We start from the raw sequence: 21,099 nt of genomic DNA, 5'->3' as shown, positions 1-21,099 counted from the left end.
ACAGATACAAATACAGATCTAAACCAAAACCAGCGAAGGTTCTATACAGTGTTCCTCCTACTCAAACAGTGCTGGTCTTCCGGCTGTGACGCACGTGCATCAGTTCTCGCGTGACCACGCCAATGCGATTAAGTCACGCGCATACCGCTGCATGCTAACCGGAAGCGATATAGTTAAAATATAGTTTTATAGTTAAAAATTACTTAAATATTGATATTTTTCACACCAAAAGTGATCATTTCTCTTTATAAGACATTAATTCAACCACTGATGTTGTTTGGATGATGTTTATGCTGACTGTCTGTTCTTTTTGGAGCTTCAAAGGTCTAATCACCATCCACTTGCTTTTTTAAGGACCCACTGAGCTAAGATATTTTTCTATTTTTCTTCAAATGTGTTCAACAGAAGAAAGAAAGTCATACACACCTGGGATGGTATGAGGGTGAGTATATGATGAGAGACTTTTCATTTTTGGGTGAACTAACAATTTAAGAGCGGTAGGTCTAAGCACAGCTATGTTTTAAGTCATATGCACAAAGTCAATGGGCATGGTGCAAATAAGCTGGGTCAAGTGCAATTTAATTCAGAGGGTTTTTTTTATTATTATTATTATTATTTTGGGGGGGGGGGGGGGGGGGGTTGCACCGTCGTCGTCCTATTTTATAATATAATAAATCCATTACAACGACAATAATAAATTATCTAATTGCTTAGTAAAATATGACGTCACAGTCCTCTGGTTGTGTAACCACCCTTGGTAACTAACCACCCATCCATCTGGACATGTATTAGTACAATTTGACAATTTTCTTTCCACAGTAAGTAATTTTAAGTCCACATTTATTTTAACGTGGGTAAGCAACCGTTCTAAATCTTTTAGCAAACTTTTCCTTTAGAATCATCCAGCAGTTTATGTTTTGGCTAGTTGAATGCGATGCTAATTGACTGAAGGAGAAAAGTGATTTTAGTCTAGCCTCCAAAAGTATTGTGCCTTACTATGCCTCAAGTGTAACAAAGCTAATAGAGATATACAGTTGTATCTCTCCGTTTATATTTAAATATAATGTTTCTGCGGTATTTGCATGATTTGGAAGACATAACAGGTTAAGTGGACCATAGTGATGTTTACTTCGAGATGGCTGCTGTGCTTGCCTAGCATCATCTACTTATGTTCCCTATCAAAAGTAGCCTACTTTTAATGACCATGCATATAAATAATTATAGATGAGACATTGTGTTTGTGCTTTAAAAAAATTTTCCACAATTTTCTCGATATAACAGAATGCCTCAGTTAATTTGGAGTGCACAGCATGAAACTGGCAGGCGCGCTTTATATTCTGCTATTAATCAATGCATGTATTTTTCATAGGTCTTTAGAGCTGAAAAGATTATGGAAATACCATTTCCAGGTTTTTGTTTTCCTCATCGCTTCTTAGTCTACAGCGAGTGAACAACCGAGCACCGTCAGTGAGACTCGGAGTGTCAGTATAGACTTGAGCTAGTTTTTGACAACAGAGGTCAAGACTATACTTTCAGGGATCATTTCTATAGTTTCTTACTAGGAAATGTGTTTCGAAAGTGTTCAGTCTCTCAAACCACGATGAAGAGTATTGATACTTCTTTCTGAGCGCGTATCGAGCATTGAGTAATGATTTAATTCATAAGCTCTGTGTTATTGATGAATGTTCCTCACTGCGATTAGCAGTTTTGGAGGAAAGGAGTATGAGCAGAGTGGTGTATTTTTATGGTGAAAATCAGTTGAAGTTCTGTGAAAGTTTATGTGTGTTCTTATAGAATCAGTATTATTTAGTTATGTGAGAAAGCGTAGTTAATGAGGAATGCATATCTTTAAGGTGCTGAGAGCGCTTTTTTTACTTTTTATAGTGAGTCAGAGCATTACCCGGAAGAGCTTGAAGTCATGGGTCGTAAAATAGAGATGCATGAAAGTCAAAGAACAATTTTCGTTACTTTAGTGTGTTCATATGTTTGCGGTTCAGTGACTGTAAATGTGTTTATTCATCTATCATTCTCTACCATTATAATCATCATTTTATTTGATCAACTGGTAATTGTATTTGATTTGTGTTGGCTTTATTTATTAAATCCAAATATTAAACAACAAAATCTCTTAAAACCGAATCAAGAAACTGGTATTCTTTTAAAATATTCAAAAATAACTGGATGAATAGAAATCTTTTGGCTTGCTGTTGTGCTGCTCTCACTCTTGACGGAACCTTTATGTGGAGTAGGAGAGTTCTCTCCGGATGCTTTTTACTGGTGCACCAATGCGCTCTCTTACCGCAAAGAAACAAGGGGGGGGGGGTAGTCATTTTAAAATACAAATAACGCATGCCATTATATGTTTACAAACGACTGCTTTAAGGTCTGATGGTTTCTGCCTCTACGCTTCTTTAATCCAAATGTTCTTTCCTCTTTTGTGGCGCTTGTAAGCGATCTCTTAGCTGATTGGTTGCTTTGCCACCGCAGCATGCATTTGGAAATTGCATTGTGGGTAACTGTAAATGCTTAAAGTAATATATGAATTAACTGTGTTATTATAATAAATATAAAGTGTCTGCTGTGGTTTAAGGAATATATGTAACCCGGTCAATACGGAAAGGCTTTAAACGTCCACTGGTGTGTTGTGTTGTTTTTGTCATCGGTGAGTAAGGGCACACACATTTTCGTGTACTTCGTAATTTTTTATTTTGCCGGAGAACTTGTTTTCTCCTTTATATTCTGCTATTAATCAATGCATGTATTTTTCATAGGTCTTTAGAGCTGAAAAGATTATGGAAATACCATTTCCAGGTTTTTGTTTTCCTCATCGCTTCTTAGTCTACAGCGAGTGAACAACAAACCGAGCACCGTCAGTGAGACTTGGAGTGTCAGTATAGACTTGAGCTAGTCTTCACTTACAGAGGTTAAGACTATACTTTCAGGGATCATTTCTATAGTTTCTAACTAGGAAATGTGTTTCGAAAGTGTTTAGTCTCTCAGACCACGATGAAGAGTATTGATACTTCTTTCTGAACGTGAATCGAACACTGAGTAATGATTTATTTCATAAGCTCTGTGTTATTGATGAACGTTCCTCAGTGCATTCAGCAACTGTGGAGGAAAGGAGTATGAGCGGAGTGGTATGTTTTAATGGTCGAAAAAAACAGAACGAGATATGTAATAGTGAATTGAAATGACTGGAATGCGTTTGTAAAACAATCTAAATTTAGTGTTTTTTTAAATTAATATTTATGATTATCAGTGTGCATGTTGTCAGATTGCTTTGGAAAAGATTTATGGCTTGGGATCTGAATTTGTATTGAGTATTTATTTGCTTGTTTTTTACGTTTGATTATTTAGTTAAATTAGTTAATGAAGTCACAGTTTCTCTATATGTTAATCTTATTCATTTGATTTATTGTATCAATCGTAATTTAATATAAGCTCTAGTTTTGCTTTTGATTGAGATCTATGGTATTCATCACTTGTGATTTTAAATAATCTGCTGAATTTATGTGTGAAATGAATTAAAACGTTCTGTACTCTTACAGCAATTCAATGTCCTTTGATGGTCGAAGAGTGTGGAGAATAATAGTAGGTTGGCTTAAAAAAGCCTACTGTTTAAGACTGCTATTTAAGCTTCTTAGTATTCGTGGTGCTTGCATAGCAAGGCATCACTATTATTATCTCACATACTTACTATTATTCTTCCGGACAAAACTTTGGCACCTAACTCGTCCCACACCGTTGTTCCTACACCCTTCAATGAGGTGTCAAATCGACCGGCCTATTGAGGAGCGGTGTGCTATGATTTTTCTAAGCGATTGGGGTATGATGTATCCCTGGGAGGCAAAAAACTGCCCCAAAAATCCTATTGAGTTAACATTGGCAATACATTTGTCAGATCATATTTCCAGATCAGAAAGTCGCAGAGATTTCAGGGTTGGCTTGTTTTACTCGGGTTAGCAAGCAGTCTTTGTATATCACCTTGGAAGCTACTTAGCCATGCCATAGCAACCATTTATAGGACCCTAGCAACCAACCCCATTGACTTCCATTCAAAAATATTTAGAGGAATATCTCTGGATCTGAATGCCTAGCAACCAGATGGGGTCAACCTAGCAACCGAGTTGTAAAACACATATCTCTGCACCAGAACATTGTAGAGACATCCTGGTTGACTCATTTGACTCAGGCTAGCAAGAAGCCTTGTTATTATCACCCTGACAACTGCCTAGAAACCAGATGGAACACCCTAGCAACCGTAGAACAACATCCAGATCTCTTCACCAGAACATCTTAGAGAGGTGCGGGTGGGCTCATTTAACTTGGGGCAGTATACTGAGGCCCTTCGTGACGAGTTTTGTTACGGCAAGCGCCACTCATATTTTCTTCAGGAAATGTACCTATCTAGTTATTCTTCCGACTTCTGAGAACCAAAATTTTAGACACTAACTCGTCCTAGAGCTTTCAAGCTACAGGCTCCAAACTCGGAACGTACCTTTAGGCTGGTCTGACTTAGGTTGCTGTATATACAGTTGTGCTCAAAAGTTTGCATACCCTTGGAGAATTGGTAATTTATGTACCATTTTTAAAGAAAACATGAGTGAGCAGGCAAAACACATTTCTTTTATTTCTTATGGGATTCATATTCAACTGTAGGTTATAACAGAATGGCACAATCATAAAACAAAACATGGCAACAAAGAAAAAAATGAAATGACCCCCTGTTCAAAAGTTTGTATACCCTTAGTTCTTAATACTGTTTATTGCCCCCTTTAGCATCAATGACAGCGTGCAGTCTTTTGTAATAGTTGTCTATGAGGCCCCAAATTCTTGCAGGTGGTATAGCTGCCCATTTGTCTTGGCAAAATGCCTCCAGGTCATTCAAAGCCTTTGGTCATCTTGCATGAACCACAAGTTTGAGATCTCCACAGAGTGGCTCGATGATATTAAGGTCAGGAGACTGTGATGGCCACTCCAGAACCTTCACCTTTTTCTACTGTAACCACTGGAGGGTCAACTTGGCCTTGTGCTTAGGGTCACTGTCATGCTGGAAAGTAGCTTTCGTGCCTTTAGAGCTCACACACCCCCAAAACATCAATGAGCCACCACCATGCTTCACAGTGGGGATGGTATACTTTTCACTATAGGCCTTGTTGACTCCTCTCCTAACACAGCACTTATGGTTGTTACCATAAAGCTCTATTTTGGTCTCATCTCCTCAGGAGAAATATAGGCTGCTCTGGAAAAAGACAGTGTGGTTGTTTCAAGGAGCACAATACGATGATACTTGAACAAAAATGAGCTGCATGGTTGAGTCGTTAGAAAGAACCTTTTAGTGTGCTAATACCACAAAAAAAGCCTGGTTACAATATGCACAACAACACCTTGACATGCCTCACAGCTTCTGGCACACTGTAATTTGGAGTGACGAGACCAAAACCTTAATATCATCGAGCCACTATGGGGAGATCTCAAACGTGCGGTTCATGCGAGTCGAATGGGCAGCTATACCTCCTGCAAGAATTTGGGGCCTCATAGACAACTATTACAAAAGACTGCACGCTGTCATTGATGCTAAAGGGGGAAATACACAGTATTAAGAACTAAGGGTATGCAGACTTTTGAACAGGGGTCATTTCATTTTTTTTTTCTTTGTTGCCATGTTTTGTTTTATGATTGTACCATTCTGTTATAACCTACAGTTGAATATGAATCATATAAGAAATAAAATAAAATAAAACTTTTCCTGCTCACTCATGTTTTCTTTAAAAATGGTACATATATTACCAATTCTCCAAGGGTATGCAAACTTTTGAGCACAATTGTATATATATACACTAATCAGAATTACGGAATTCCCATAGCGGACATCTAAACAGGCCCAAATTCTCATTGACTTCCATACAAGTGTTAAAACTTTTTCCTGTAATACCTCCTTAAGAGGATTCAAGCTACATCCTAAAAGTTTATCACATACTTTCAGGCTGTTCTGACAGCAACATGATAGCAATGCCTAGCTAAGTGCTAAAACATGCTAGCAACATGCTAAAATATGCTAGTAACACCTACCAAAGTGCTAAAACACGTTAGCAATGCCTAGCTAAGTGCTAAAACATGCTAGAAACTGCATCGATCTACCTATCTAAGCTTTCAAAACTTTTCAAAATGTTTTAAGCTTTTAAAACTTTTTTAAACTGACCAACATCAATCAATAGCCTAAATGTATTAGTTACATGTATTTAGAGCTGGGCTACTCAACTTGAAAAAGCTCAGTAGCCACACTCTTACATATTGTAGTCATTGTTCACACTGCAGTCTCAGATCTGATTTTTGAAACTGACTGTTCAGACTGCAGGTTATACTGTGGACAGATCTGATTTTGTTTTTGTTAAGACTGCAGTCGCTTTTTCTTGCACATCCACATTAGTTGTCATAGTAATGATGCATATTTGCGCATGTTCACAATGCAATGGATGTTTTGCCATTGCTTATGTTTTTTATGAGGACAGTATCCAAATACATTTGTAACAGAAAATGGCTAGAAAAACGGGAGAGGTTTCTGTATTATTTTAAAAGAGGTTTACACTGCTTTGGCTGCCCTGTTGCAGTGTGTAAGCAACCAGATTGAGCCTTAGTACAGCGGGGAGTACCACCGCGTGAAAACTTTAAATTCTTACACGTGGGACACGTTCGCAAAATCACGGCCAGGTGGCGCAAAGGGGTACTTTTGCCACTATCGTTTAGTAGTGTGAAGAAAGTGAGCGTTATTATGATTAAATTGTTAATATTATTATTTGTATTGTATTTTTTACATTTTGATGTGTAGATGGTGATCTAACAATGCAAAATGAATGGCAGCATTAAAGTTATAGTTTAGTTAGCTCTTGAATTGATATACAGAAAAAATGCTCGAATGTTAAATCTGTTGCTTCATAGATATTCGCCATTTAATTATCTTCTTGAAAATCAAAATGAAAATACATTGTGAACATTCATAATTTAATTTGTTAGCCCTAATGAAAAAACAACAATGCATTTAATTAATGGTGTTAACCCGTGTTAGAATTGACCTGGCTAGTCGGCAGTGTTAGACTAAACGTGTTAGACCCGCTCATATTTGTGTGTGCGTGCGCGCTTATTTTGTTCTTTTTAAATAATGTTCTTTAAAGTTACTGCGGTTGGTGTGGAGTAGTTAATAACAGAAGTTCTTTTAAAGTAACATGTGGACCGATATCTCAGGGGCTGTTCCTGCTAATCGCGGGTTCAAGACCAGCTTTATTTATCTTATTGTCTGTTTGGATACATGTAGAAAGTAAACTACATCCAGCAGATTCACAAAAAGCCATTTTGCACTGTGGCTGGTATACGGACACTGTGTCCTGTAAGATCATTGTTGGTAATGTGTTCATATTATACTGTGTATATTTTTTACATGGTATTTAACTTAATATTTGTCGCCACGATTGTGTTTTAAAGGTAAAATCATAGGCGACACATAGTAATTTATTATTTCAATTTAATATTATTATTATTATTATTATTGATTTATTATTCAACTTAATTACATTATAGCCTACAATAGCGTGAGTGCAGTTCACAGTAGTGTGGAATATTATAGCTTTTTGTTACATTGTATTGCGCACGCTGCAGCCGAGCGAACCGAGACAATGAGCACCGTGACGCGTGCAAATAACTAACATGACGTCTGAGCAAGATTTGTTCTTGCTCCACTTTATTTCCAAATGTCCTACAGTTGCTGATGTGTTTGTTGTTTTATTTTCATCACGCCTGCCGCCGCTAGTGGGGGTTCCCTCTACTCTAGAGGTGCCCAGGCAAACTAGGGCCCGCGGGACAAAGTTGGCCCATTATGACCTTTGATTTGGCCCTCTTTGCCATAGATGACAAGAGGAAAAATAAAGAAGAAAAAATAAATGTGGCATTGATGCAGCTCTTCGTTTTTAATGAATCTTTTTGTTTTATTTTTGCATTACAAAAACTATAGCTTACGTGAAATGTACACAGTATAAGTGATTTAGTTTTGAAAATGTATATGCCTAAGTCCTGTCTGATTTGCCCCTTCTTTTCTTGGAAAAAAAAAAAAAAAAAAAAAAGCAAAAATCTGGGTTACAGTGAGGCACTTACAATGGAAGTGATTGAGGCCAATCCGTAAACGTTAAAATACTTACTCTTTCCAAAGAATAGCCATAAGACTAAAATGTTATGCGTGTTAACATGATTTTAGTGTGAAAAAAAAAAACACTTACTAAAATGTTGTGTTAAGTTATAGTCAGTTTTACAACTTCGTTGCCATGACGATGTCAACAAACCCTAAAATATCAACAAACCCTAAAACGACTGTAAAAATTGCGAATTGCCGCTCAAATAATACATGAGTTTTAACAGAAGAATTAAGTTGTGTTTTCATAAAATTATAATCTTCACATTTCTGCCTTTAAACCATCCAAAAATTGGCCACATTCACTTCCATTCTAAGTTCCATTTTCTTTTTTTTCTTTTTTTTTTTTTTTTTTTTTTTTTTTTTTTTTTAATAAAAGGACGGACGAGTCGAAATTAATTTTGTGGAAATCAACATTATGCCACAAATGGTGTCGACTGAGCTTCACTTGTATTGAACCCCGGAACATTCCTTTAATTATAATGTACTTTTCACACGTCTGATTTTAACTAAGGAAAATGCAATGCATGTGCTGGCAAAAGTAAATTAAAGCGAAAGCATACAGACGTACAGTAGGGCGCTCTGTTTTAAATCCGTGTCTCTTTAAATTCCTCCTGCTGGGAGTGATGACGCAAGCAGCGCAGACGTCACGCTCACACGGGTTGTTTTCTTCCGAGCCTGTGTAGTTCAGGCTAGAGCTTAATCTCTCATACTGTCATTAAAACGCAACTGACCTTATTTTCTTTTTTAAAACCGTCACAAGCGTTTCGTTTGCATTTCCTATATACATATTTAAACAGGTGTTAGGATACTAATATTATTAAAAACACCAGATAGAGCCGCAGCTAATGCTAATGGTGGCGCTGGATATTTGTTGAATTTCTGTTTCATTTCGTCAGGCCTCTTAAAACTGACATCTCCGGGAGATTCAAGCCTTTAGTTTGTGTTTTGGCAGCCGAGAATGAACTGGATTTTCCCACTGTCCAAGGGCTCCGGATCGATCCCTCCTCTGAACAGTTTACAGAAACAAAGACAGAGACAGATCGAGTCTCTCAAAGCTGCTCATTCCAAGTAAGTCACACCAAAAGATTAACTGTGTCTCAAAATCTAGTGAGCTACCTACCTAGACCTCGTTTTTGAACGGGTGTTTGAATGTTACAACAGAACGTACAAACGTGTATATGATACCCAAAATGCTGTCAAGGTAGGCATCGAACAATCAAACGACTTTTTCACACCGCTGGAGCTTTATAAATGTGTCTCTGCTCTTACTGTCCCTATACGAGTGTAATCAGTGGTGGTGTGCGTGTGTTCAGGATGTGCTTTCTGTGTTTCAGATTAAAGTATTAGCTCTTCATAGTTTACTCCAGATCCCTTCTTACAGGTCTTAAATTAGTGGCATCGTACACTGTATTTGTCAACATTCCTCAACAGCTATATATATATATATATATATATATATATATATATATATATATATATATATATTCACACTCACACACACACACACACACACACACACAGTGGAAGTCAGAAGTTTACATACACCTAAGCCAAATACATTTAAACTCAGTTTTTCACAATTCCTGACATTTAATCGTAGAAAACATTCCCTGTCTTAGGTCAGTTGGGATCACTACTTTATTTTAAGAATGTGAAATGTCAGAATAATAGAAGAGAGAATTATTTATTTCATTTTTATTTCTTTCATCACATTCCCAGTGGGCCAGAAGTTTACATACACTTTGTTAGTATTTGGTAGCATTGCCATTAAATTGTTTAACTTGGGTCAAACGTTTTGGGTAGCCTTCCACAAGCTTCTCACAATAAGTTGCTGGAATTTTGGCCAATTCCACCAGACAGAACTGGTGTAACTGAGTCAGGTTTGTAGGCCTCCATGCTTGCACACACTTTTTCAGTTCTGCCCACACATCATCAGATTGAGGTTAGGGCTTTGTGATGACCACTCCAGTAGCTTGACTTTGTTGACCTTAAGCCATTTTGCCACAACTTTGGAGGTATGCTTGGGGTCATTGTCCATTTGGAAGACCCATTTGCGACCAAGCTTTAACTTCCTGGCTGATGTCTTGAGATGTTGCTTCAATATATCCACATAAATTTCCTTCCTCATGATGCCATCTATTTTGTGAAGTGCACCAGTCCCTCCTGCAGCAAAGCACCCCCACAACATGATGCTGCCACCCCCATGCTTCACGGTAGGGATGATGTTCTTCGGCTTGCAAGCTTCACCCTTTTTCCTCCATACATAATGATGGTCATTATGGCCATTTTGTTTCATCAGACCAGAGGACACTTCTCCAAAAAAGTAAGATCTTTGTCCCCATGTGCACTTGCAAACTGTAGTCTGGCATTTTTATGGCGGCTTTGGAGCAGTGGCTTCTTCCTTGCTGAGCAGCCTTTCAGGTTGTCGATATAGGACTCGTCTTACTGTGGATATATATACTTGTCTACCTGTTTCCTCCAGCATCTTCACAAGGTCCTTTGCTGTTGCACTTTTCACACCAAACTACATTCATCTCTAGGAGACAGAATGCGTCTCCCTCCTGAGGGGTATGATGGCTGCGTGGTCTCATGGTGTTTATACTTGCGTACTATTGTTTGTACAGATGAACGTGGTACCTTCAGGCATTTGGAAATTGCTCCCAAGGTTGAACCAGACTTGTGAAGCTCCACAATTTTTTTTCTGAGGTCTTGGCTGATTTCTTTTGATTTTCCTATGATGTCAAGCAAAGAGGCACTGAGTTTGAAGGTAGGCCTTAAAATACATCTACAGGTACACCTCCAATTCAGTACACCTCATATCAGAAGCTAATTGGCTAATTGCCTAAAGCTTGACATCATTTTCTAGAATTTTCCAAACTGCTTAAAGGCACACAGTTTCCACAGTTAACTTTTTGTATGTAAACTTCTGACCCACTGGAATTGTGATATAGTCAATTAAAAGTGAAACAATTTGTCTGTAAGCAATTGTTGGAAAGATTACTCGTGTCATGCACAAAGTAGATGTCCTAAACGACTTGCCAAAACTATAGTTTGTTAATATTAAATCTGTGGAGTGGTTAAAAAATGAGTTTTAATGACTTCAGCCTAAGTGTATGTAAACTTCTGACTTCAATTATATATATATATATATATATATATATATATATATATATATATATATATATATATATATACACAATTTTACATAAGCTGTTTTTACTTTCCCCTTTAAAATATATTTGCCATTCATAGCACATGATATGTTTTGAAACCTATGTTTTACAATGGTCATTTCTTCAAAATCCAGTCCAAACCTGTTCTCCGTTTCTTAGCATGTAACTGTAATACTAATCAGCCCATCATATGTGCAAAGAATCAAATGAATGTGATTAAAGAATGATTGTTTTCAGACAGGTTTCCCCAATTACTCTCATTGTCTTCCAATGTTCGGACAAACTGGTAGTATGGCTCCAAACTTACGAGCCGTGAGAGCTGCCTTCAAGTTTTCTGATTGGCTATCACACTCTTTTAGTTAGTGGGTCGTGTTAATCTTGCACATGATGTCTCCACAGTCTCGCAGAAATCCAGAAGGATGTGGAGTACAGACTTCCTTTTACTGTCAACAACTCAACAATTACTGTCAATATGTAAGTTAAAAAAGTGTCATATGTATAATAATTTTCTTGAATGTCACTGTTGTTAATAGTTATAATTGCTATCATTCACAGTTTGCTCCCACCACAGTTCCCTCAAGAGAAACCAGTGGTCAGCGTGTTCCCACCAGTAGGTCATCATTTAGTAGACGGTAATAATGGAACTGTGGTTACCAGCCCACTCGTAACTAATGTAAGTTTGTTATGATTTATTGGAACTTATGGGGAATATATTCTTCTATATGTCATGTATATGTTCTGATTATACCATAATGTATGATAGAACATGCTGGATCAATTTTACTCACATCAGCTCACTCTTTTATTGTTTCTATTCTTTTCAATTAAGTTTGGAATGCATTCAGATTTAGGGAAAGTAATTCAGAGTTTGCTAGATGAGTTCTGGAAAAGTCCTCCTGCCTTGATGTCAGGTCCCACCACCTTTCCTTTGTGAGTAGATTACAATATTTTACCAGAACTGACATCATATCCTTTGCCCACACAGTTGTACTCCAGTATTTTAGGATTCTGTTCTGTGAACTGCCTTGTGCTTCATCTAATAAGATCTGTAGTCAGAAAAATCTCTAATTTGTGCTTTGTTGATAAAACTTAAAGGGACAGTTCACCCAAAAATGAAAATTCTGCCATCATTTACTCACCCTCATACCATCCCAGATGTGTATGACTTCCTTTCTTCTGTGAAACACAAACATAGATTTTTAGAAGAACACCTCAGCTCTGTAGGTCCATACAATGCAAGTGAATGGTTGCCAGAATTTTGAAGCTCAAAAAAGCAAATAAAGGCAGGATAAAAGTAATCCATATGACTCATGTCTTTAGAAGCAGTATGATAGGTGTGGATGAGAAACGGATCATTATTTAAGTCCTTTTATTTAATATAAATTCTCCTCCCTGCCCTGTAGATGGTGATATGCATGTAGAATGTGAATCACCAAAAACAAAACAACAAGAACTCTTAAAGGGATAGTTCACCCAAAAATGAAAATTCTCTCATTATTTTCTCACCCTCATGATATCCCAGAGGTGTATGACTTTCTTTCTTCACCAGAACATATTTGAAGAAAAACAAAATAATATCCTGGCTCAGCAGGTCCTTAAAACGCAAGTGAATGGAGATTTATCTTTTGAAGCTCCAAAAATCACAGACAGTCATCATAACCGTCATCAATACGACTCCAGCGGTTAACTTAATGTCTTCTAATGCGAAACAATCACTTTTGATGCCAAAAATTTTCATTTTTGGGTGAACTATCCCTTTAAGAGAGAAGAGCGCTCAGGAGGGCTGTTTGAAAGTGTAGATTTATAGTAAAAAAAGGACTTAAATATTGATCTGTTTCTCACCCACACCCATCGAATCGCTTCTGAAGACATGGATTTAACTACTGGAGTCGTATGGACTATTTTTATGCAGCCTATACTCTATGCTTTTTGAGCTTCAAAGTTTTGGACCCTGTTGTCTTGCGTTGTATGGACTTACAGAGCTGAGATATTCTTCTAAAAATCTTTGTGTTCACCAGAAGAAAGTCATAGAGCCCGTTTACACTAGGTATTAAGATGCCTTTTGGGTGATCCAATCACATGTGTTCAGCTATAAATACAGGTCTAAACGGGGTCTAAAATGTTTTGTGATAGAATCACAAAAAGAAAATACAGAGGTAGTCAAAAACACATATGACCGCATCCATTTGAGGTATTTACTCTAATCCATCCTGAATACGTCCCAGACAGCAGCGAAGCGCCAACCCTCACCTGTCAATCTACCACTGCGCTAAAACAAGAAATTCAACTTTTACAAATGGTTACAAGTGGCTTTTAAAGCTAATCATTTCAAATCGTAAAAAATTTAAAATGCGGATACATACACAAGCATGAGAACTTCACAGATCTTCTCCACACAGGTGACAAGCACACATATCTGAAGCACGGATAATTCTGCTTGAAATGTTGCATTTGTGCTTAGATTAAATTTCAGCTGCATCTGGGAGAAACGGTGGACGTTTTTGGCACTTTATTAGTCTTTTCTGACTTTGTTGCGCTTTAATATCAAACAGAAACACAGTAACATAGTGATTGATGTATGTCTTCATGAAACAGAGTCCATCCTCTCCAAATCCGATCACAAGTGGTCACAGGAGACGCGTTTAACCGACCAGTTGTAAACAGCTATGTGTCTCGCCTTACCAAATGTGATCAGATCACGCAATACACATCTTAATACCAGATGTAAATGAGGTCATACACATCTGGGATGGCATGAGGGTGAGGAAATAATGAGAGAATTTTCATTTTTGGGTGAACTATCCCTTTAAAACAGTGAAAATATTTATTTGAATGTTATATTTCTGTTCTTCTTCATCTTGTGTCTCAGTTTGTACAAACCATCGGGGATGCCTCCTTATCCAGCTCAGAGCTTCCATTTTGTTCCTGCCTTCCCACCACAGGATGGCCAGCGGCCTATGGGCCCTCCCTCTGTGTCGCATGCAGGAGTAGAGCCTCAGCAAGCCCCTCTCCGACCAGCAGCACCAGCATATGGACTTATCACAGACCTCCCTCTTCCTGTACCAACCACTGACTTCCAGGTACCTAAAGGACATTCATTCCAAAACAGCGAACCTTAAGTGCTTAGGCTTTGTTCACACTGCACACAATTCTGATACAAATTAGTTTTTGACTGTCTGCACACTGTTATTTTGAAAAAACATAAGTCAGATTTTTTTTGTTTAGGCAGTGTAGTCAATTTTCAGTTTCTATAACACCAATTCCAAAAAAGTTGGGACAGTATGATAAATGCTAATAAAAACAAAAAGGAGTGATTTGTCAATAATATTCACCATTTGCTCTATTGAAAGCACTACAACTACACATTATATGATGTTTTACCTAGTGAATTTCATTGTTTTTTGAAAATATACAGTAATTTCGAATCAGACGATTGCAGCACACTCCAAAAAAGTTTAGACAGGGGAAATTTAAGACTAATAACAATTTGACGAGTTGAAATAACAAGGCGATGCGAAACAGGAGATGTTTAACAGGTGAGGCAATCGTGTCATAGTATATAGGGAGCCTCCAAAAACAGCCTAGTCCTTCAAGAGAAAGGACCATTCGAGATTTGTCGATTTGCCAACAGATGCTTCAGCAAATAATCCAGTACTTTGAGAACAATGTTCCCCAAAGACAAATTGGAAGTATTTTGGGCATTTCACCCTCTACAGTGCACAATATAGTTAAAAGATTCAGGGAATCTGGTCAAATCTTGGTGCTTAAAGGGCAAGATGAAAACTATTTCTGAATAGAAATCCGATCCGATCCCTCAGACGTCACTGTCTTAAAAAACGTCATTCATCTGTAATGGATCTCATTAACATGGGCTAGGGATAACTTTATTAAACCTTTGTTAGTCAACACCACTCACCGCTGCATCCTCAGATGCAAGTTAAGACTTTACTATGCAAAGCAGAAGCCCTAAATCAACACTGTCCAGAAGCGCTGCTGACTTCTATGGGCTCAGTCTCATCTTAGATGGAAAGTAGGACGGTGGAACCGTGTTTTTTGTCCAACGAGTCCACATTTCAAATAGTTTTTGAAAAACACAGCCGTCGTGTTCTCAGGGCCAAAAGGACCATCCAAGCTGTTATCAACATCAGGTCCAAAAGCCAGTGTCTGTATGGGCCAGGGGTGTGTCAGTGCCCATGGCATGGGTAACTCACACATCTGTGAGGACACCATTAATCCAGACATATACAAATTTGGAGCAACATATACTGCCATCCAGCACTGCATTTTCCAGCAGGACATCTTCAAACCACATACTGCCTGGATTACAAGTGCATGGCTGTGTAAGCAGAGAGTGCGGGTGCTAGATTGGCCTGCCTGCAGTCCTGACCATCTCCAATTGAGAATGTGTGACGCATTATGAAGCACACCATATGGCAACGAAGACCCTGTACAATTGTGCAGCTGAAGACCTGCGTAATGGATGAATGGGGGAAATTCCACTTTTTAAACTTAAACTTGTCTTCAGTGCCTAAATGCTTAATGAGTGTTATTAGAAGAAAAGGTGATGTTTCACAGTGGTAAACGCTCGACTGTCCCAACTTTTTTGGAGTGTGTTGCAATCATCTGATTTGAAATTACTGTACATTTTCAAAAAAACAATGAAATTCACAAGGTAAAACATCATATAATGTGTAGTTGTAATGCTTTCGATATAGCAAAGGGGGAATATAATTTACAAATCACTCCTTTTTGTTTTTAATAGCATTTGTCTTACTGTCCCAACTTTTTCGGAATTGAGGTTGTACTTCAGTTGCTGTAGTAATGACAAAGGCATCAGCGGGATGCCAGGTGTCTGTTTTTGCAACAACTGAGCTGTTGCAACAAGCTGTCAGTATGGAAAGAACAATGAAAACTGTAGATTTTGTGGCGCCTAAACTCAAGACACATGTCATGACACAATATAAGTTATGGAAGAATTATTGCTGTATTTTACACATTCATATCTAGAGTCTTAGACACTACTGCATATTGTGTGTTATGTTGAATGCACAGCATGTTCTGAAGGATGAAAAAAAATACTACTTTAATTCTGATCTTACAGTTGAGACTGAATTGAATTTTCAGACCACTTACGAATGTGGCTTGGAACGGTTTTGTAAAAATCCGATGCCATGTGGGGAGTTTTCTGTTCAGGCTACAAACAACTAAACAGATATGAGATATAAGTCATATATGTCTAAAATTGGGTTTGGGCTGTCAGTGTGAACTTCCGAAACTAGAGATGAAACATTTGCACAAGTCATTTATTTAGACCTTTCAATCTCCCCTCGCATTTCCTGTCATTTGCTACATATCATTCTTCAGTAAGAAAGTGGCAAGCTAGCTGGTTTTACAGTAATCCTAAGTGGTTCAAAATGGCATGCAAGTAACTAAAAGCACATAAAATGTATACACGATCACTCTTGATTTTCTTCCTTTATTTTATAGTCAGGTCTAAATGGACACATGTACAAGATGCCTGAAATCCCAGAGTCCTTTCCAGAACTCTCTGAAATGAGGTACGGTACAACAATCACTGCTTTCCTGTAAATGTTTATTCAGGTTATGTTTATTCATTATTTCATTATTCTGAGAATGGATGAGATCTATTTTTATAGTATATTTGAGGACTGAAAATATCCAAATTAATATAGTGACAGATAATAAGAGTAGATCACTGTATTTTCCCTAATTCTGTTCAGAGAAGGTTTTATTTTAACTTAAATAGTTTATATTTTCTAATCGTTCTGGGTTTTTATTGTGTGTGTGTGTGTGTGTGTGTGTTGTGTTTATGATCTCACAGTGTTTCCCAGCTGAAGGACATGAGCGATCAAGATGATGTGTTGTTGGAGTTTTTCATGTGTCTGCCTCAGCTAAAACAAGTGACCTCTGACAAAGAAGAGCTGGTCAGCAGCATTGTAGAGATAGCCAGTGAGTTTTCTGGGGTGTAAAATGCAGTTTAGGTTAGTTAGTAATGTTTGTTTGATCATCTTGCCAATGTTTTAGATCTTCTAATGTATTAGATCTTACAAGAAAAGTTAGCCAGAACAAGTGCTTGTGGTGCTGATAACAAATTTGCAACAAACAATATGCATTGCTATTGCAAGGATCAGTGTTTTTGGACCACACTGCAAATAACAGGGAATAAATTTCTCTTCCAGAGAAGAACCTACAGCTGGAGCCTCAACTGGAGGACAAGAGACAAGAGATGCTGTGTAAAGTATGTTCTCCTGCAAATACAGACTTACACAGCGCCTCAAGCTCACATAGACCAAAACACGCTTGGACAATATTATCAAAGTCTTTCCTTTTGAGAATGCTGAATATCTTAATTATTTGGTGTTTTTCCCCTAGTATGAACAACTAACCCAGATGAAGTCAGTATTTGAAACCAAGATGCAGAGGCAACATGAGCTCAGTGAGGTAAAACACACACATGTACACTAGGAACAGAGAGAGGAAAATACTCTTTTGTTGAGTATTCATACATCTGGTGTTGACAAAAAAAAAAAAAAAAAGAGTCGGACAAGGAAATGGAAGATATAATACTTCAGTGTTAATCTGATATTCAAAATCGCAAACCTCAGGCTTTTGCATACATGTGTACGTGTTGTGCTTGTGGTTTCTGTGCATCCATATTGTATGTACTGTATTTATTTAGGCTCATTTCTGTTTTGCAGTACCCTTTGAACTCAACAAATGCTTGTGTTGTAATCTAAAGGGTTAGTTCACCAAAAATTCTCTCATCACTTACTCACCCTCATGATATCCCAGGTGTGTATGACTTTCTTTCTTCAGCTGAACACATTTGAAGCAAAATATCTCAGCTCAGTAGCTCCTTAAAAAGCAAGTGGATAGTGATCAGATCTTTGAAGCTCCAAAAAGAACAGATAGTCACCATAAACGTCATCCATACGACTCCGACTGAAAATGTATGTCTTCTAAAGCGACACGATCACTGTTGGTTCGGAAAAAGTAATATTTAAGTACTTTTTAACTCCTAATCATTGCTGCCTGTCATCATCGGTATGCGCGTGTGATGTAATCGCGCTGGCATGTTCATGTGAGAACTGACGCACGTGCAACACACATGGAAGAGAAGCGCTGTTTACAAGTGAGGAGGAACGCTGTACAGAAGCTTACTTGGTTTTGGTTTAGATCTGTATGTTTTTCACAATGGTGTGTTTCTGTGCTTATCCTGGATGTCTCAACCGAGAAAAGAACGTGAGATTACGTCCATAACATGGCAACACCTATATGTCATACGAGAGACCACGTGAACTCCACCCTCTCGTGAAGCTTACCGGAAGAGATGGATTATAGCTAAAAAGTACTTATGGTAAATAGTGACTGTGTAGCTTTAGAAGACATTAATATAACAGCTGGTGTCGTATGGATGACGTTTATGCTGACAGTGTGATTTTTGGAGCGTCAAAAGTTGGATCACCAGCCACTTGCATTTTAAGGACATACAGAGTTAAGATGTTTTTTTTATTTTTCTTCAGTTGTGTTCTGCAGAAGAAAGAAAGTTATACACACCTGGGATATCATGAAGGTGAGTAAATGATGAGAGAATTTTCATTTTTGGGTGAACTGTCCCTTTAAGGAAGTGTTTCTATAAAGGCGTATACCAGACTTTCAGAAATATGCAATGGTCAAGCTCTGGCACATTAACTTGATTCATTATTAGTTATATACACAATGGCAAGGACATTAACAGGGTACCTAGATGGAAATTAAAGCTGGAACCTAAGATTTGAATATTAATTATTTATATATATATATGTGTGTGTGTGTGTGTGTGTGTGTGTGTGTGTACACTAGCACAAGAATGGCATTTTGTTCATTTCTAATGAAAAATAAACGAGAAAGTAGTGTACCTTTTAATTGTGATGAAAGAAAACTAAATACACCTGTATGGTTTTCATTTTTAAAAGTTGTGAGGTAAATATATTATCCAATATTTTAATATTTCACTATTCATACGTATTTGGTTTAGGCTAAGGTGAATTGACTAGACAAAATACAGCATGTTCTACATTAAGAGTTACTGTTATTGATTTAATTGACTTGCAGAGCTGCAGTCTGAGTGCGCTGCAGGCCAGATTAAAGGTAGCAGCTCATCAGGCTGAAGAAGAGTCTGAGGAGAAAGCAGAGAACTTCTTGGAAGGAAAGACAGAGATTGATGACTTCTTATTCATCTTCATGGAAAAGAGAACGGTATTGAAGCAACCGAAGCATTGAAACAAAACAAATGTTTTTTACAGTGTACATCCAAATGGAAGTCTATGGGCCAATTATACAGCATCACAATAAATGCTAACAATATAAAATTCATTACACTATATTGAAATGATAGGCATAACACTTAAACTTTGTGTTAAAATGAGACTCGCTTACCAGCCTTGTCAATGTAAAGTTAGTATATCCAATCTTTCAACTCACGTCATGACCATGTAATCTCATTAACTTGAATGACATGATATTCATGCAGGGATTTCAGGAAAGGGTGACATTATATTCATAAAAGAACTTTACATGGTGCAAACTCGACCCACAGCAATTGTGTTGGTAATAAAATAACCAAACATTCACCTACATCCACAGAAAATTGTCCTCAAAGGATGATTCAGATTTAGACAGGTAATAACACATACCTTTTTCTTTTACTTAGTAAGTAGTATAAGCACTTACTACAAAAATACAAGCTGCATATTTCTGCTTTTGTCTTCTTCTCTGGAATGCCTTTCCATAGACTTCCAGTGTAAATGTGGGTTTTCTTTGTCTTTAACAAACAAGTTGAAATTATTCTCGGTGGTTATTGACAGTTAGGTCATAGATGCTGTCCATATATTTAACCAAGACTGTTCCTTTACAGTTAAAAATGTATGAATTTCCTAAAAGGTCTTTGACCGTTTCGTACCTTCTTTTTCAGCTATGCCACTGCAGAAGAGCCAAAGAGGAGAAGCTTCAGCAATGCATGAACACACATGGACAGTTCCCCACCACTCATTAGAATGAATGTCCCTCTTTCCTTTGAGGAAGGTAATTTACTCTTTTTCTTTCCCTAATTCAGCAGGTCTTTACTCCTGTGGCATTTAGTACAAAGGCTTCAACATTAGTGTGGATTAAAAAAAACCCCACTGTATTCTTTATCACAGGTTTGGGATCAATCTACCAGCAGACCAGTGGGCTCTTGAGACAAGAAGCACATCTTATGGTCTACAGCCTTGATTGGGCAAACCCAGATACCTTATGAAAAGAGATCTAGACTTCATTCTTCTATGAAATCAAAGTGATTTTGTACAGGATTCCAAAAGTGTTAAGCTCACACTAGTTGAGTTGACTGGATATGCCCAGTCTGGCTCTGACCCAATGGCTGTAATCAGAGGAGAGCAATCTGTGTTTAATAGGTGTCAGAAACAGGCTGAGTTTAAAACTTAATAGTTCAGTTTCACTTTGATGATATGACAAATGGGGTTGGGCCTTATATGCACTTGATTTTGAACAATGTTAATGCAGCTGGAAATGTAACTTTGACACAAGCATACTGTATTTAATAATGTTGATAAAAGGCTTTATTATAATTAGACATTGTATTATATGTTTATTTAATTTGATAGGTTAATAAAACATTTAGAAGAATCCCCGTTCTGGTTAAAATGTGGTTTTGTATGGTCAAAAATGTTACTTCCATTAGAC

The 21,099-nt window shown here is 37.6% G+C and overlaps 1 protein-coding gene and 2 non-coding genes across 3 annotated transcripts; all 3 read left to right on the top strand.

Annotated features, from left to right (window-relative positions):
* The first annotated feature begins 760 nt into the window (after positions 1–760).
* Positions 761–21,042, top strand: LOC127444532 (vacuolar protein sorting-associated protein 37A-like). The gene is made up of 13 exons (XM_051703943.1): positions 761–818; positions 9,082–9,253; positions 11,758–11,832; positions 11,914–12,031; positions 12,188–12,288; positions 14,228–14,438; positions 16,846–16,916; positions 17,201–17,328; positions 17,559–17,617; positions 17,752–17,820; positions 19,474–19,617; positions 20,333–20,442; positions 20,559–21,042. The coding sequence occupies exons 2-12, from the start codon at positions 9,144–9,146 to the stop codon at positions 20,411–20,413; spliced, it is 1,167 nt and encodes a 388-aa protein (XP_051559903.1). The 5' UTR covers positions 761–818; positions 9,082–9,143; the 3' UTR covers positions 20,414–20,442; positions 20,559–21,042.
* On the top strand, positions 1,521–1,736 carry LOC127445598 (small nucleolar RNA U3). The gene has a single exon (XR_007898022.1). It is a non-coding gene; the product is annotated as a small nucleolar RNA U3 (small nucleolar RNA).
* On the top strand, positions 2,927–3,142 carry LOC127445597 (small nucleolar RNA U3). Its single transcript, XR_007898021.1, has one exon. It is a non-coding gene; the product is annotated as a small nucleolar RNA U3 (small nucleolar RNA).
* Positions 21,043–21,099: the final 57 nt, after the last annotated feature.

This window comes from Myxocyprinus asiaticus, chromosome 8, assembly GCF_019703515.2.
Source record: "Myxocyprinus asiaticus isolate MX2 ecotype Aquarium Trade chromosome 8, UBuf_Myxa_2, whole genome shotgun sequence".
Classification (NCBI taxonomy): Eukaryota; Metazoa; Chordata; class Actinopteri; order Cypriniformes; family Catostomidae; genus Myxocyprinus; species Myxocyprinus asiaticus.
This window is presented reverse-complemented; position numbering and strand designations above follow the sequence as displayed.